Source organism: Podarcis muralis, chromosome 6 (genome assembly GCF_964188315.1).
Source record: "Podarcis muralis chromosome 6, rPodMur119.hap1.1, whole genome shotgun sequence".
NCBI lineage: Eukaryota > Metazoa > Chordata > Lepidosauria > Squamata > Lacertidae > Podarcis > Podarcis muralis.
In genome coordinates, this window is record NC_135660.1 from 93,949,021 (window position 1) to 93,966,641 (window position 17,621).

The 17,621-nt window shown below is 47.2% G+C and overlaps 1 protein-coding gene across 1 annotated transcript; it reads left to right on the forward strand.

Moving 5' to 3' along the window:
* Nucleotides 1-6,399: 6,399 nt before the first annotated feature.
* Nucleotides 6,400-8,480, forward strand: LOC114596918 (potassium voltage-gated channel subfamily A member 6-like). The gene has a single exon (XM_028728783.2). It carries the CDS (start codon nt 6,468-6,470, stop codon nt 8,316-8,318), a length of 1,851 nt encoding a protein of 616 aa, XP_028584616.2. The 5' UTR covers nt 6,400-6,467; the 3' UTR covers nt 8,319-8,480.
* Nucleotides 8,481-17,621: the final 9,141 nt, after the last annotated feature.

Genomic DNA, 17,621 nt, shown 5'->3' on the forward strand with positions numbered 1-17,621 from the left:
TTCAGGTGCTAAGCACTTGAAAGACTTGGGGCATGGTCCCCTGGCACAAATTTCCATTTGTTACTTTACATTTAGGTGAACTTTTGTAGGGGGGCTGGGGAAGACTCTGGCTCTTGCCATCAGGGCTTACTCTGAGCTACGGAGTGTCAACAGGACCCACGACAATGTACATGGGTTGGGATCTCCACAAACTGAGATAAGAGGGGGCTGCAATCTCACTGGCATTGTGCTTTACAGTGCGCCCAGTTGCCCTGTAAACAAAGGCTTTTTTAAAAGTCCTCAGCTGCTATTTCATTGCATTCACACAGTCAGGATAATGTCTTATTTAACTCTATTATATTTCCCCCAGCTACTTGCTCTCACTGAAAGCTTCTCTGACACTATTGCTACTGACTCTGTTGAAAGACCCTCTTCCCACAAACCACACCCCAAAGGCTGCTGCTGCAGCAGCGTTGGACTTCTTGCCAAAATCTGCCACTTTTAGCCTCCACCCCCTGCCAAACTCAAGCGCCAGGGGACTCATAAAATTGTATGGATAGAAGGAGTCATCTAGTCCAATCCCCTCCAATGCAGGAATCCACCATACAGGCCAAACCTGGCCTGTCAGGCGTCCAATATGGTCTGCAAGGCCTTTTCCCTCAAACCATACCCATCCCACCTCTGACACCATATGTGACATCAGTTCTGGGGTGTTATGTACTGAGTTGAATAGGATCCAAAAGGCAGCAGTCTGATTGGTCCTAGAACAATAGGATTCAGAATGCCGCAGTCTGATTGGTCCTAGAACAATAGGGTCCAGAATGCAGCAGTCTGATTGGTCCCCTAGAACAATAGGGTCCAGAATGCAGCAGTCTGATTGGTCCTAGAACAATGCAGCAGTATGATTGGTCCGCAGGAGCCACCCAATCCAGCTCCAGGTGGAAGTGAATCCGCAACCTGATTGGCCTACAGGAGAATCCCAGAATTAGCCAATCATGTGCGGCCCATTGTGTAAATAATGTATATAAAGCAGATATTTTGGGGAAACTTTCATTCCTCACTACTATGAACTGAATAAAGAGCATGAAATCCACACTCGACTCCGAGTATATTTCATGGGGCAAGCACTGCTGTGACTTCAAGGGAACAACTGGGAACTGAAAATGAACTCCTGATTATTCCTTTGCTGGGACCCATCAGCTGATAGTTGGGGAGGGTGGGACTTGCTCTGGGAGGGGGACGCACACTGCTCCTTGAACCTCTGGTTTTCAAAGGCTTAAAGAGCAGCATGGAACCTCTGGAAACTGGAGATTCAAAGAGCAGCGTGGAGTATGTTTCGCCTGGAGAAGAGGAGACTCTTCAATCCTCATTCTATGGCACTATGATGTCACAGAGACAATAGGTGATTGACAGTTGGGCATGCCCACCCACTTGTCAAATTCGGCCCTCTGCCAACTAGAAAAGTTTGTCCACCACTTGGGATTGTAAGGTAATTTTTTTAAAAAAGGGAAATGATATATAACAAATTGAAGAAAATGTTCCAATTGTTAAAAAACCCGAAGCATTTTTATTAGGGATTGTAGGGAAAGATCTGCCAAAAAAGCTGAAAAACACCTTCATGTATGCGACAACGGCCGCGAGAGTTTTAATAGCACAAGGATGGAAGACTGAAGAAAGCCCAACTAAAGAATCATGGCAAGAAAAATTGATGGACTGTGCAGAACTGGCAAAACTGACATACAAGCTACGGGACAAGGATAACTGTGACTTTAAAGATGGATGGAAACCCTTTACAAAGTATCTGAAGATGCAACAAAGCGAACTGGACTCCTTGGCAGGTTTTGAATAAACATTCACAAATTTTTATTGATATTTATCAGCTAAATAGTTTGAGGATCTATACAACTGTGTAACATGCAGAAAACAGCATTTTTAGAGAAGTCAAAGACTGGAACTGAGGGAAGTCGGGGGTGGGGGTGGGTGGGTTCTGTGGGGGGAAGGAGGGGGAGGAAGGAAAAATGGGGGAAAATAAGGATGATATGTTTCTGGATAATATGTTTTGTTTTAATTTTGAATAAGAAAGTAATTTTTTAAAAAAGTTTGCCCACCACTGATGCATAACATGTATCTATGTTTCTGCCCTAGCTTGCTCATCAGGCTCTCTTTCAAACTCCATTTAAGACATAGTGTCATGGATAGAATTGAAGAGTCGGCAGTGACACTAAGGGTCATCTATTCCAACCCTCTGCAATGCAGCAATCTTAATTAAAGCATCCATGACAGATGGCCATCCAGCCTCCGTTTTATTTTATTTTTTTTAATAAATTTTTATTAAAAGTTTCAAAAGTTTTTTTTATAACAACAAAAACAAAACAAAACCATACAATAAACGTAACAAACATAACATATATAAAAACACGTATAATTTCAACCCTTAATTTCTTGTGACTTACTTTCCTGACTTCCTCGTACCTCCCCTTTCTGTATTCCAATTTCTAATTAATTGTTCAGCAAATCCTTCCCTTGTTTTTAACTTAATTTTAATCTTACTTTTTCTCTTTAACTTATCCATTACCGCTAATAACCACATATTTTCTAATCCAGCATCATTTTAACATTCATTAAATTTACAATATTCCTTTAGTCCTTAAATTTTTTCCAATCTTCTTCCGCTGTTTCTCTTCCCTGGTTTCAGATTCTGCTCGTCATCTCTGCCAGGCCCATGTAGTCTATGACCTTCATCTGCCATTCTTCCAAGGTGGGTAGGTCTTGTGTCTTCCAGTACTTTGCGATGAGTATTCTTGCTGCTGTTGTAGCATACATAAAAAATGTTCTATCCTTCTTTAACACCCCTTGGCCGACAATACCCAAGAGAAAGGCCTCTGGTTTCTTCAGGAAGGTATATTTAAATACCTTTTTCAATTCATTATAGATCATTTCCCAGAACGCCTTAATCTTTGCAGCCTCTGTTTTAAAAACCTCCCATGGGGCAGAGTTCACAACCCCCAGAGCGGTCTGTTCCACTGTTGAACTGCTCTTATTGTCAAAAAATTCTTCCTGATGTTTAGACAGAATCTCCTTTCTTGTGACTTGAAACCATTGGTTTGCGTCCTGCCCTCTGGAGCAGCAGAAAACAACCTTGCCCCATCTTCCATATGACAGTCCTTGAGATAACTGAAGATGGGTAGCATATCTCCTTCCAGTCTCCTCAAACCCAGGTTAAACATACCCAGCTCCTTCAATTGTTCCTCTTAAGGCTTGGTTTCCAAACCCGTGGCTATCTTGATTGCCCTCTTCTACGCATGTTCCAGCTTGTCAATATCCTTCTTCAACTGTGGCACCCAGAACTGGCCACAGTATTCTAGGTGTGGTCTGACCGAGGCAGAATACAATGTCGCTATTACTTCCCTTGATTCGAACACTATACAATCATATCTCCGGCTGCGAACGTGATCCATGTGGGAGGCACGTTCGCCACCCACAGCGTTTGTAGCCTGAAGCTACGAACTGAAGTCTGCACACATACATGATGCGATTCGATGCTTCTGCGCATGCGCGTGTCGTCATTTTGTGTTTCTGCGCATGTGCGAGCGCCGAAACCCGGAAGTAACCCATTCTGGTACTTCCGGGTTCGGCGCGGTCCGCAACCCAAAAACTTACAACCCACAGCGTTCATAACCCGAGGTATGACTTACTTCTGTTGATGCAACCTAGCCTAGCATTAGCTTTTTTTGCTGCTGCATCACACTGATGACTCATATTAAGCTTGTGGTCCACCAAGACCCCTAGATCCTTTTCACATGTACTGCTAGCCCATCTTATATTTGTGCATCTGAAAGAAGATTCCACCTAAACATTAGGAAGAACTTCCTGACAGTAAGAGCTGTTCGACAGTGGAATTTGCTGCCAAGGAGTGTGGTGGAGTATCCTTCTTTGGAGGTCTTTAAGCAGAGGTTTGACAACCATATGTCAGGAGTGCTCTGATGGTGTTTCCTGCTTGGCAGGGGGTTGGACTCGATGGCCCTTGTGGTCTATTCCAACTCTAGGATTCTATGATTTTTACTGCCTAAGTGCAGAACCTTTCTTTTGTCCCAATAGTAATTAATTTTGTTAGTTTGCTAAGGTCAGCTTGAATCCCGATTCTGTCTTCTACCGCATTAGCTACTATGTTGAGAATCCCTTCACTCAGCTGCCTCCAGCCCCTCTCCAGAATTTCCTCTTTCAGCTTTGGACGGACTCCCCACACACTCTTGATCTTGGCTTCATCAAGAGCTCAGCCATCTGACCTCTAATGCAGAATTTTCTGTCTGGTAAATGCCTCATCTCCTTCAACAAGGAACATCATTCATGTACAGAACATTTCCGCTTCGTGCTCATTCTGTGACCTGCATCCCATTGATCTAGTGGCATTCTCTGAATCATTACCCTCTCTCCTATCTCCTTCTGCCTTTAATTCACATTCAAGCCCTTGACATATTTGTCCTCCTATTCCAATGACATACTGGGTATCCAGCCCTCTTGTCTCCAGCTATGGCTCAGTCTCTTTACAGAAGACTGAGTACCTCTACTCATGCCCTCTGGAGGAGAAAAAGGCTATGTACACATTACTGGTTTAAAATGCTTCAAGGTCATTTCCCCCTGCTGAATATCAACTCGGTTTCTTTACATTGGTGTACACACCAGAGAGGGAGCAGGGGAATTTTCACCCAATGCGCATGAATTACCTGATTTGTTTCCCCACACAGAACTCCCTTCAATGAAGGGGTCATCTGCAAATGTGCAATGGCTGCTTCAAACAGCACAACTGTGGCTTACCTGCGCAAATTGGATGGAAGCTGGTTTGAAGGCAACTGCTCCAAACGACAGCATTTCTCAAGAAACGACAGGGTATATATGAATCGTGGCTAATGTCATGTGTAGTCTGCTTTGCACATCAACAATGGGAACACACCAGAGACAGAGCAAGTGGCAATGGTGTACAAAGCCCCAAAGAGTTGACTGATTTTGTCCGGTATAAAATCATCTCTATGTCTGGCATGTTTTTGGCTAAAGAAACACATTGTTTCTTCCTGAACCACACTAAGCCAGGGCATCTTCAGTGTGATGTCCTGCTAAGCCCTGCCCCCTCTCTACTCCCCTCTCTGCTCAAGACTCCTCACTCTTTAGTTAAAAAAGGTAAAGGGACCCCTGACCAATTAGGTCCAGTCGTGACCGACTCTGGGGTTGCGGCACTCATCTTGCTTTATTGGCCGAGGGAGCCAGCATACAGCTTCCGGGTCATGTGGCCAGCATGACTAAGCCGCTTCTGGCGAACCAGAGCAGCGCACGGAAATGCCATTTACCTTCCCGCCGGAGCGGTACCTATTTATCTACTTGCACTTTGACATGCTTTCGAACTGCTAGGTGGGCAGGAGCAGGGACCGAACAACGGGAGCGCACCCTGTCACGGGGATTCGAACCGCTGACCTTCTGATCGGCAAGTCCTAGGCTCTGTGGTTTAACCCACAGCGCCACCCGCGTCCCCCTCATTCTTTAGTTAGCTTCAATTTAATACTTGCCCTCCTGTCTCTGCTTCTCTCGCTCTCCCTTTATCTCCTTCCCCACCTCCTTTCAGATCACTGGGTCCAGCCCTTACTTCTGCCCCTCACAGAAGAGGAGATGGGTGACCTGTGGTCTTCAGATGCTGTTGGACACCAGCCCGAGGCAGCAGAGCCAACGGTCAGGGATGATGGTTGTAGGACAACATCTGAAGCTTCTCCCTGCCTGATCTAGAGTGAAAGGGCAGGTGGAAAAAGCAACAAAAGCAGTCCCTGCTTCTTCTTGAGCCACCCCCAAGGTGCCCTCATTTACCCTGTCCCTGTGGGCCGTAAAGCAGCGAGGGAGGTGGCCAGCAAAGGAGAGAAGTTGCCGGGCGCCACTTCCATCACCCAGGTGGGTTAAACGCCTCCTCCCTGCAAACCTCTTCCCACAGACATGAGCAGAGGAGACTTGAAGAGGAAATGTAAGCCTCAGAAATGAAGGGCACGAGCATGCACAGAGTGCACCTGCTGCCTCACCAGTGAGGAGCCTCTGTAAGGTCATTCCACAACTGGTAGCCTTTGTACAAACAGCTCGTCTTACAATCGCCTCGCCAAGTACAAACTTAGTTGGTCTCTAAGGTGCTACTGGAAGGATTTTTTAAATTTTCTTTTGACTACGGCAGACCAACACGGCTACCTACCTGTAACTACAAATTCACGTGTATGCCTGTGCACGCGCGCGCGACAAATTCCAGAGGGGTGATCCCGTTAGGCTGCGATAGACGGTAATGCATTGCTTTAAAGTCACTTTCAGCACCAGATGAAACAACAAATCGGCCCCTACCGCCCCGCCCCGTCCTGTATTTTGCCAGAACAAAGGCAGCGACGCTGCCCAGCTCTCACCTGCGTTGCCTGGTCCAGAAGGAGAGAGCGGGGAGATCGGGTGATCCTGGTCCGGGGTCCGAATAGATGGCCTTCTGGTGGCTCCGCGGAAGGAAGCGGGCAGCGCAAAGGCGCGCGGAGTGCCGCCGGTCCGACGGAGGAGAGCGGCGGGGAGGAGCAGCGGGAGGAGGAGCCGAAGAAACGCCGGCGGGGAGCGCGGAGCGAGCCGGCGCCAGACGCGCCCGGAGCCCGCCCGCAGCAACAGGAGGAGCGGAGCAGCGACGGGGCGAGGCATCCTCGGGAGGCGCGCGAGGGAAGGTAGGAGGCGGGCGGCCCGACGGGGCGGCCGGGCGGGAGGAGAGCGCAGCGAGGGCGCTCGGTCGGGCTGCGATGGCGGGGCCGGAGGACGCGCCCTGGGGAGCCCCCGGCCGCGCGGAGGCGGCGGCGGCGCCGCCCTCCTCCTCCCCGGAGGCGTCGGGCGTCGGGGGCGAGCGGCTGGTGCTGAACGTGTCCGGGCTGCGCTTCGAGACGCTGCCGCGCACGCTGGCCGCCTTCCCGGACACGCTGCTGGGCGACCCCCGGCGCCGCGCGCGCTTCTTCGACCCGCTGCGCAACGAGTACTTCTTCGACCGGAGCCGGAGCAGCTTCGACGCCGTGCTCCACTACTACCAGTCGGGCGGCAGGCTGCGCCGCCCCGCGCACGTGCCCTTGGACCTCTTCGTCGAGGAGCTGCGCTTCTACCAGCTGGGCGAGGAGGCCATCGGCGCCTTCCGCGAGGACGAGGGCTTCATCGCCGAGGACGAGAAGCCGCTGCCCTCGAAGCCCTTCCAGCGCCAGCTGTGGCTCCTCTTCGAGTACCCGGAGAGCTCGGGCCCCGCGCGGGGCATCGCCATCGTCTCCGTGCTGGTCATCCTCATCTCCATCGTCATCTTCTGCCTGGAGACCTTGCCCGAGTTCCGCCTGGAGGGCAAGGGCGGCAGCTACGGAGAGGAGCCCCCCCGGGACCTGCTGCCAGAGGACGACTTGCTTTCCTTGCAGCCCGACGGAGGGACCCCCTCGCCGGCGCGCCCGCCGTCGAGCGCCCGCCCCTTCTTCACCGACCCTTTCTTCCTCATCGAGACGCTCTGCATCATCTGGTTCTCCTTCGAGCTGCTGGTGCGCTTCTTCGCCTGCCCCAGCAAGCCCGAGTTCTCCAGGAACATCATGAACATCATTGACATTGTGGCCATCATCCCCTACTTCATCACGCTGGGGACGGAGCTGGCCCAGGAGCAGCAGAAGAAGGAGCAGCCGCAGGGCAGCAGCAGCAACGGAGGCCAGCAGCAAGCCATGTCCTTGGCCATCCTCAGAGTCATCCGCCTGGTCAGGGTCTTCCGGATCTTCAAGCTCTCCAGGCACTCCAAGGGGCTGCAGATCTTGGGGAAGACCCTGCAAGCCAGCATGAGGGAGCTGGGCCTCCTCATCTTCTTCCTTTTCATCGGCGTGATTCTCTTCTCCAGTGCCGTATATTTTGCAGAGACCGATGACCCGGATTCTTTGTTCACTAGCATCCCAGATGCTTTCTGGTGGGCAGTAGTGTCAATGACCACGGTAGGCTATGGAGACATGTACCCAATGACCATTGGGGGCAAGATTGTGGGGTCGTTGTGCGCCATTGCCGGCGTGCTGACCATCGCCCTTCCTGTGCCTGTCATTGTCTCCAACTTCAACTACTTCTACCACCGAGAAACTGACCAGGAGGAGCAGTCCCGCTATACTCACGTCACTTGCGGGCAGCAGCAGTCTCCTTCTTCGGAGCCCAAGAAAGGTGACAGCAACCAGACACTCAGTAAATCAGACTTCCTGGAGGCGGAAGATTTAGAATCTGCAAAATACTCCAACTTTATTCCAGCCAGCAACCACGCCTGTAAAGAGAACAAGTTGTTGACAGAGGTGTGATCGCTTCCATCGCCCTCAGTTGAACCTGCTGGCTTCAAGCTGTGTAGACGAAAACTGCAGCTGATCATCTTCGCACTGGAGAAGGAGAGAAGAATGACAACACTTGTTTGTCTGAATGGAAATGATTTGTGCTCCTTGGAATAAAAACTGCTGTGATTTGGACACCGACTTCCTCATTTATGTTGCTTCATTGACTTCTGTAATAAGTTGCTTAATTTCCTTCCCCAATCACGGGGCGTTACCTGTTGTGTATCCGTTATTTATTTATTTTTCTGGGGGGTGGAGAAGATTTTCTTCCAGCGGTTGCCTGCGGATGGAACTTATGATCTTATCTACTCACAGAAGCAAAAGCAATATGCCACATCAAGTTTGCAATTAGGCTAGGAATTGCTACGCCCTCAAGTTCCACCGCCAGACTTACATTTCTTACAGCCACATCAGCCCTAAGCACTGGCTAATGCCTTTGAGTAACGAAAGCTGTCGTCCAGCATTGCAGCATGCAATTTCACAAATTTTCCTTTGTATTCATGTTGTGCTTGTTTGTGAATACACACAGCTCTGAGAAGCTAATATATTTGCGACGAAAGTCTATGATCAACCATGCTTGGTCCAAAAATAGGAGGAGCTCGTGATATTTTTGCTGATTTCCCTGGAGGTTAATTTTGCAAGCTGCCCTCTCTTGCCTTCCCTTAAGCTGGAGTAACTGGAATTTTGCTTCCAGGGGCTGCCAACACCATTCAGTCGGCTGGGACAGGCCTGTGAGAAAGAGGGGATGAAAAGGAGCACCGTAGGTCTTGAGTTTAAAACTTTAACAGGTGCACACTGAAAAATATTAGTGCTGCATCTGTTAAAACTTTAAAACCCATTTCATTTCCCCCTAAAAAACATGGTTGGAGACTAGATGATTCTTTTCTTGTAGAAAAGAAAAAAGTAAAGTAATTGGAATGAAATGTACATGGAATTCTCTATGTTAGTGGTTGTATGCAGTGTGTTGGAGCAGGAGGGAAAACATAACACAGATAAAAAGAAGGCTGGCAGTGGGTTTTCTACACACCATTCAGATGTTCTGACATGTACAAATGAATGCAGTGTGTTTGTGTGAAAGTCATTGCCGTAGCAAGCTCTGCCCCGGACTTAAGCACCTTCATTTTAAAGTCTGAAAATATTCCTGTGTATACAACTGTTCCCAAAGGGAGCTTTCTCTAATTGCCTGGGAATCCTGCTGTTGTGTTGTATTCATGGAGGAAGGGCCTTATAATGAATGCAAGTAGGCCTCCTTTCGTTCACTGTGCCAAAGTGCTAATAGCCTGTCGGCAAACTGAGTGCTGTTATGCATTATCAGTCTTGCCCTTTCTGACATGCTTCCAGTAGACTGTCTACCTTTAAAAGAACTCCACCATTATTTTTTTTAAAAAAGCATCACATGTATCTTTTTGAAAACGCATGTGCCATACATGTATTCCTGAGAGAGCCAAGGGTTTCAGTGCTTCAGTGGAGCATACATTCATGCGCCGAGTGCGCATTCGGGGGGAAGTCCAGGTGGTTTGCTGGCAAACGACCCCAACAAAACGAGCGTATGAGTGAAAGAGGTGAGGGGAAAACGCCATAAATAATGCATTGTGTAGTATTCCATTAAGATAAGTAATATGCAAAACAGTTTACATAATTTAACAACGCGAGAGAGGTTTTGCAGCTCATCCCTGAGAGAGGCACTGGAAAAGGTTATTTTGAAAATCTTAGAATTATAGAGTTGGAAGAGATCCCAGGGGTCATCTAGTCCAGCCCCCTTTAATGCAGGAATCTCAGCTAAAGCATCCATGACAGATGGCCATCCAACCTCTGCTTTAAAATCTCCAAGGAAGGAAAGTCTGCCACTCTGTTCCACTGCCAACCAGCTCTTGCTGTCAGAAAGTTTTTCCAGATGTTTAGCCTGAATCTCCTTTCTTGTAATTTGAAGCCACGGGTTTGAGTCCTACCCTCCAGAGCAGGAGAAAACAAGCTTCCTCCATCTTCCCTGTGGCTATTTGAAGACGGCTATCGCATCTCCTGTGTCTGTTTTTGAGGAAGCTACCCAGAATTGACTGAATGCTGAAAAATTCACGGGTTTGGAAGAAGAATCTACCTCGAGAGACTGAGATAAAGCAGAAAAAACTGAGTAGATTCCTGCCAGTGTTGCTTGAGGTCTAAGGTGGTTTGGCAGAGGACAAGGGCATAAGACAAAATTGAAGCCTATACCATATGGGACGCGGGTGGCGTTGTGGGTAAAACCTCAGCGCCTAGGATTTGCCGATCGCATGGTCGTCGGTTCGAATCCCCGCGGCGGGGTGCGCTCCCGCTGCTCGGTCCCAGCGCCTGCCAACCTAGCAGTTCGAAAGCACCCCCGGGTGCAAGTAGATAAATAGGGACCGCTTACCAGCGGGAAGGTAAACGGCGTTTCCGTGTGCTGCGCTGGCTCGCCAGATGCAGCTTTGTCACGCTGGCCACGTGACCCGGAAGTGTCTGCGGACAGCGCTGGCCCCTGGCCTCTTGAGTGAGATGGGCGCACAACCCTAGAGTCTGTCAAGACTGGCCCGTACGGGCAGGGGTACCTTTACCTTTACCTTTATACCATACTATTCTTATTTATTTATAAAAATATGTATATTACCACTATATCATAAAAAATACCAAAGTGGTTTACAACGGTATCTATATCTATAATAAACACGAACGCAAATTTAAAATCAGAGACAAATGTAAAGTTCTATTCTTTAGGAAAAAATAATCAGATGCACACATATAAGGCTTGCCACTCGTACATGTAAAAAGCATTGAGGGGTCTTAGTAGACAAAAAAACTTCACATGAGTCAACAGTGTGATGCAGCAGCAAAAAGCTAAAGCTAGGCTAGGCTGCAAATCAAGGGAAGCAATAGTTCTACTCTATTCTGGCTTAGCAGATGAGCAATAAGCTCATCTGGAACTTCCGAACCAGGTCCACAGTGAACACATTGCAGTAATCCTTCTTCTGTTTAGGTTTAGGTCTATTTATTAATTGTATTGACAATGAGATAAGAATATAGATTTAAAGTATGGATTGTGAACCAAACTATTTTTATTATTATCAAGAAAGGAGACCCTCTTTTTCTGTGTCTCTTTCTGTGAGTATGTGTGAGCGAGTTGCAGCCCCTCTGAGGCTGCAGTTCTGTTCAAGAGATGAAAACGTCACAGCTCTAGTTACCTCTGGGAGAACTTCCTGTTCTGTAAGTGAATATTTTTAAAAAAATATTTTTTGAAATATTTTTAGGAGAATCAGTTTTGAGAGGGGAGTGATGGGTGTAGCGGGAGTGCCGTCTAGGAGTGTTTTTTTTGGGGGGGGCAAATGCCCTTCAAAATTTCAAAGGAGGGGGCCGAGGCCCTCAAAAACTCAGTGGTGGTTGTGTGTTCACGTGGTGTGACATGCACACCTCACTCATGTTGCGCTGCATGCATGCATGTCATGAGCATGTTGTGTGGCATGTACACATGACCTCAGCATGTCGTGTGGTATGTGAGCACTATATGGCCCCGGTCCCTTAATCATGGGGCCAAGCCAGTGAACTTGGAGTGTAGAAGTATCTGAGGTGCGGGTATTTAACCCTCTCTCCACCACCTGCCACCACACTATTTTGTTATGGATCATGATTTGTTGTTGTTTAGTCGTGCCCGACTCTTCGTGACCCCCTGGACCAGAGCACGCCAGGCGCTCCTGTCTTCCACTGCCTCCCCCAGTTTGGTCAAACTCATGCTGCTAGCTTCAAGAACACTGTCCAACCATCTCGTCCTCTGTCGTCCCCTTCTCCTTGTGCGCTCCATCTTTCCCAACATCAGGGTGTTTTCCAGGGAGTCTTCTCTTCTCATGAGGTGGCCAAAGTATTGGAGCCTCGGCTTCAGGATCTGTCCTTCCAGTGAGCACTCGGGGCTGATTTCCTTCAGAATGGAGAGGTTTGATCTTCTTGCAGTCCATGGGACTCTCAAGAGTCTCCTCCAGCACCATCATTCAAAACCATCAATTCTTCGGCGATCAGCCTTCTTTATGGTCCAGCTCTCACTTCCATACATCACTACTGGATGGATCATGATACTAGTCCACATTTTCATGGGCACTTTGTCTTTTGGATCTTGTTGTCCTTGCAGTGGCACAGCACGCAGATGATGGAAAACAAGGAACTCTGCCAGAAAAAAAATCCCAGGAATTTTGGAAGAAGTCTTCTAGGTGATTTTTATAAGAGTGTCAGGGTTATCAAGGGGAAACAGAGGCCTAACAAAATGTAATCTTGCTTTCATTGAAGCCAGATAAGACCGTGATGGATCTAGTTTGCATCCTTGTGTGTTTGTACCTTTGGATCAAACTAGACATTCTGCTTCAAATAGGAACTGTCTGCCTGGCTCTTTCTTTTTAATTTCTGGAAATTGTACCCCCTCCCGCACCCCAACACCAACAACCAATGGCTGGGAAATATTCCTTAGGAATATTCCAGGTATCTTAATTTTTTGCTTTGATGGGAAATACTTGAATAAATTGACTGTTTGCTTGGGGAGCTAAGACAAAACATGCCATTAGTATTTTATCTAATATATCCATTAAGAAGTAAACCTCTTCCCACTTTCCAGTGTTCTGCCCCCAAGAATGCAAAAGCACTGGGATATTCCCCAGAGACCCCGCCTTTTAAAATCAACATAATTTTTTCTATTAAAGTATTTTTTTTAAAAAAACCAACAGATCAGAATTAACATAAAGGTAAAGGTAAAGGTACCCCTGCCCGTACGGGCCAGTCTTGACAGACTCAAGGGTTGTGTGCTCATCTCACTTAAGAGGCCGAGGGCCAGCGCTGTCCGGAGACACTTCCGGGTCACGTGGCCAGCGTGACAAGCTGCATCTGGCAAGCCAGCGCAGCACACGGAACGCCGTTTACCTTCCCGCTATAAAGCGGTCCCTATTTATCTACTTGCACCCGGAGGTGCTTTCGAACTGCTAGGTTGGCAGGCGCTGGGACTGAACGACGGGAGTGCACCCCGCTGCGGGGATTCGAACCGCCGACCATGCAATCGGCAAGTCCTAGGCACTGAGGTCTTACCCACAGCGCCACCCGTGTCCCTTAAAAACCAACAAATCAGAATTAACATAGCATGTTGTATTTCGACGTTTTCTGTTTCACGCTGACTTAAAATAGCTTCCACTCCATTTTACCCGATACCTCCAGTCATTAAAAATAACCTGGCTCTGGTGCTGGCGTTTGTGCCAATGTGACTTTCAGGCGATGCAGGTCTGAGGATTGCTGTGTTGATGACCAGCTTGCCAGTAACACAGCACATCTCCCACTGCCCTGGGTGTTAGGAAAACATGGCCTAAGAATTCTTAGTTCCCATGGAGCTGGTGGGATCTGAAGTTCTGTCCAAAATACCCTGACCCAAAGTGTCTTTTTAGCTGCCTGCCAGACAGAGTGCAGCCTTGTGAAATGTCTGTGGAAAGAAAACATCTTCAGGGACCTGTTTCCATAACAACCTCCCAGACTTATTTTCCATACCTTGCTAACTCCGGCTTCCAAGCAAGGAAGGGGCTGGCTAAACATTCCAGCTTCCAGAACCAAACTACTTTTAACTACTCCAAAGAGGTTGTGATAGATAAAAATAATTTCTGCCCCGTTTCTTCCTTTTATGTGCACCAACAAACTAATCTTGAGCACAGTTACCTGGGAGCAAGGCCTTTTGAGTTCAATAGGCTGTATCTCTGCATGGGCATTCAGAACTGCAGCAGAAAGTTATCCTGTTTTTGAAATCAAATCCAGACCAGTGCAATGGGAGCTTGCGCAAGGAAACTTTCAGCTGGTGTATGTTCTAGAAAACCGTTTGAGGCTGATCCAGACTTCCTTTTGCACCGCAATTCTCAGACACAGATCCGTGCTTTGAAGCTATATGTCTGAGTGGTGGGTTTTTTTTGGTCCCTGTGCTTTCCCCATGAAAACCTGCATTTTACCACTGAATCGGAGCACACAGCAATTCATAGAAAACCTGATTGCTGTTAGCTCTGATTCAGCTGCAAAAGACGGATTTTCCCAGAGAAAGCGCAGGGACAGGGAAAAGGAAAGAATACTCAGGCACAGAGCTTTAAAAACCTGGACTTGTGCCTAAAAGCACAAAGGGAAGCCTGCACCAGCCTGTAGTTTTATTGCAATTTGAGATTAAGTTGCTTTAGAACATTTAAAGGCACAATTTGAAATACAGAACGGAATTCAAATTGGGGTTGAATAAATTTACCTTGCATCACAAAGGTTTGGCTGGTGGTCATGTGAACAGCAGCACGTGTTGTTGTGATTCAAGAGGCTATAAAATGTGAAAAGGTACAAGGTTGTACGCAACAGACATTTTACATTGAATGAATGTATAAGTTACCGTATTTTTTGCTCTATAAGACTCACTTTTTCCTTCCTAAAAAGTAAGGGGAAATGTGTGTGTGCGTCTTATGGAGCGAATGCAGGCTGCGCAGCTATCCCAGAAGCCAGAACAGCAAGAGGGATTGCTGCTTTCACTGCGCAGCGATCCCTCTTGCTGTTCTGGCTTCTGAGATTCAGAATATTTTTTTTCTTGTTTTCCTCCTCCAAAAACTAGGTGTGTCTTGTGGTCTGGTGCGTCTTATAGAGCGAAAAATACGGTATTTCATTTATTTCAGCAGGGGGATAATTTTGTCACTGATTTCCAGGTGCTGTATCTGTGGGCTCTTCTAAATGTAGACAATGTAGCAGCAGCCCACCATTGCTGTTCTGTCTAATAGAACAGAGTGTAATAGTTACTCTGGTTCCAGACTTCTAACTTTTTGTGGCCAGGTAATGAGTCCTCCTTGTGCCAGCTGCTGGAGTGAAGACAACTCTGTGTGCAGGAAGGGTTAAAATCTCTCCCCCCCCTCTCTCTGTCTGTCTTTGTCTCTGTCTCTGCTGTATTCCTGATCATAATCTCCCCCGCCTTCAATTTAGGGAAGCCAAAACAGGGGAAAGGTATAAAGCAGGCATAGACAAACTCGGCCCTCCAGATATTTTGGGACTACAATTCCCATCATCCCTGACCACCGGTCCTGTTAGCTAGGGATGATGGGAGTTGTAGTCCCAAAACATTTGGCGGGCCGAGTTTGCCTACGCCTAGTACAAAGGCAATGTTCTTTGTAAGAGAAGAGTTACAGTTGATACCTAGAGCGGATTGTTTTGTGCGGACACCCTGTAAATAGTCAACATATAAAGTTTAGCTATTCCACAATAATAATAATGCCTGATGTGAGAGCAACCTGTATCTAGTGTTCATATACACTCTATACGCTTGAACTGGTTAGGAACATAGGAAAGTTCCTTATACCCAGTCAAAATAATCGGGGGGAATAAAAAGTTTGTGCATTTTAGAATGACACGAGGAATTGGTCTTGTACTCCACTGTTCTCCTGGAATCTTCCTTGCATACAGCAGTTATCACAAGTCAGTTTCCCAAAGATCTCCATGTGTCTGAGGTGGTGTAAAATCGGTGTCTTTGTTGGATCAATAAAACAATACCAAGTAGCCACAAATTTGTCTTTTTCTAGTCCTCTCTTCATGACTCTTCATTTGTGGGTTACTTTTTCAGTTTGCGTTATATTCCAGTTTTCTAAGGAGTTCAAGGATGATGTTTTCCAATCCTTGGCCAGTGTCAGTTTGAACAGTACAGGTCATTAAGCATCCCTTTTTGTGCTGAACTATGATTTTGTGATACCCTGGTGTCTGATTTGCCCTTCTTTTTCAATCAGGTCTACGTTTCTCCTTTGTTGTTGTTGTTGTTGTTTAGTCGTTTAGTCGTGTCTGACTCTTCGTGACCCCATGGACCAGAGCACGCCAGGCACCTCTGTCCTCCACTACCTCCCGCAGTTTGGTCAAACTCACGCTGGTAACCTCAAAAACACTATCCAACCATCTCGTCCTCTGTCGTCCCCTTCTCCTTGTGCCCTCCATCTTTCCCAGCATCAGTGTCTTCTCCAGGGAGTCTTCTCTTCTCATGAGGTGGCCAAAGTATTGGAGCCTCAGCTTCATGATCTGTCCTTCCAGTGAGCACTCAGGGCTGATTTCCTTAAGAATGGATGTGTTTGATCTTCTTGCAGTCCATGGGACTCTCAAGAGTCTGTACGTTTCTCCTACAACAGCCCAACTCTTAACTATATTGAAAATGCAAGTCCATTTATTTCCATGGCATTTACAGGGATCGGTCAAACTCTGATTCAAAAACAAAGGCGTGGCAGGTTTGGGACACGTGAGTACAGAGAGTTCTGGGGGGCTCAAAAAGAGGTTGGGATTGAAATCTCACTCAAACCAGAACTTTCAGAGTGGAAATGCTTGCAATTGTATTTGAAGTGAGCGCAATGAGGTGCCGATCCCTGTCTTTCCAAGCAAGGAAGTGTGAAACTCAGCAACAGCAGGATCAATTGCTAGATTTCAGCTACCATGGTTTTTAAAGGTACCCCTGCCCGTACGGGCCAGTCGTGTCCGACTCTAGGGTTGTACGCCCATCTCACTTAAGAGGTCAGGGGCCAGCGCTGTCCGCAGACACTTCCTTTTTAAAAATTTTTTTTAAAATAATTTTTTATTGATTTTCCAAACAGTTATACAATTTTATCCAAAATACAACAAATTGTTTCTTTTTTGAACTTCCTTCAACGTCTCTGACAATCATCCATATTTATAACTTTAGTTACACATTCCCTTCTTTCGTATTGCCATTATACTTCCCTTCTCCCACTATTTCATATTAACAATACTTCTCAATTTTTACAGTGCCTCTTGAAATCCCACTAGCGTTGTGTTCACGCCACATATGTTTTTCAGATAATCTACAAACTTTCCCCAGTCTTCGATGAACTTTTGGTCTTTGATGTATCTGATTTTCCCAGTTAATTTATCCAATTCCGCATAGTCTGTCATTTTCAGTCTCCATTCTTCTATCGTCGGTATTTCCTCTTGTTTCCATTTCTGGGCCATCAAGATTCTGGCTGCCGTTACTGCATACTGGAAGAGTTTATAGTCTTTTCTTCTTATATATAAGAAGTGTCTTATATCCGCAGACACTTCCAGGTCACATGGCCAGCGTGACAAAGCTGCTCTGGCGAGCCAGTATCAGTGCAGCACACGGAAACGCCGTTTACCTTCCCGCTCTAAAGTGGTACCTATTTATCTACTTGCACTTAAGGGTGCTTTCGAACTGCTAGGTGGGCAGGAGCTGGGACCGAAAGACGGGAGGTCACCTCGCCGCGGGGATTCGAACCGCCGACCATACGATCG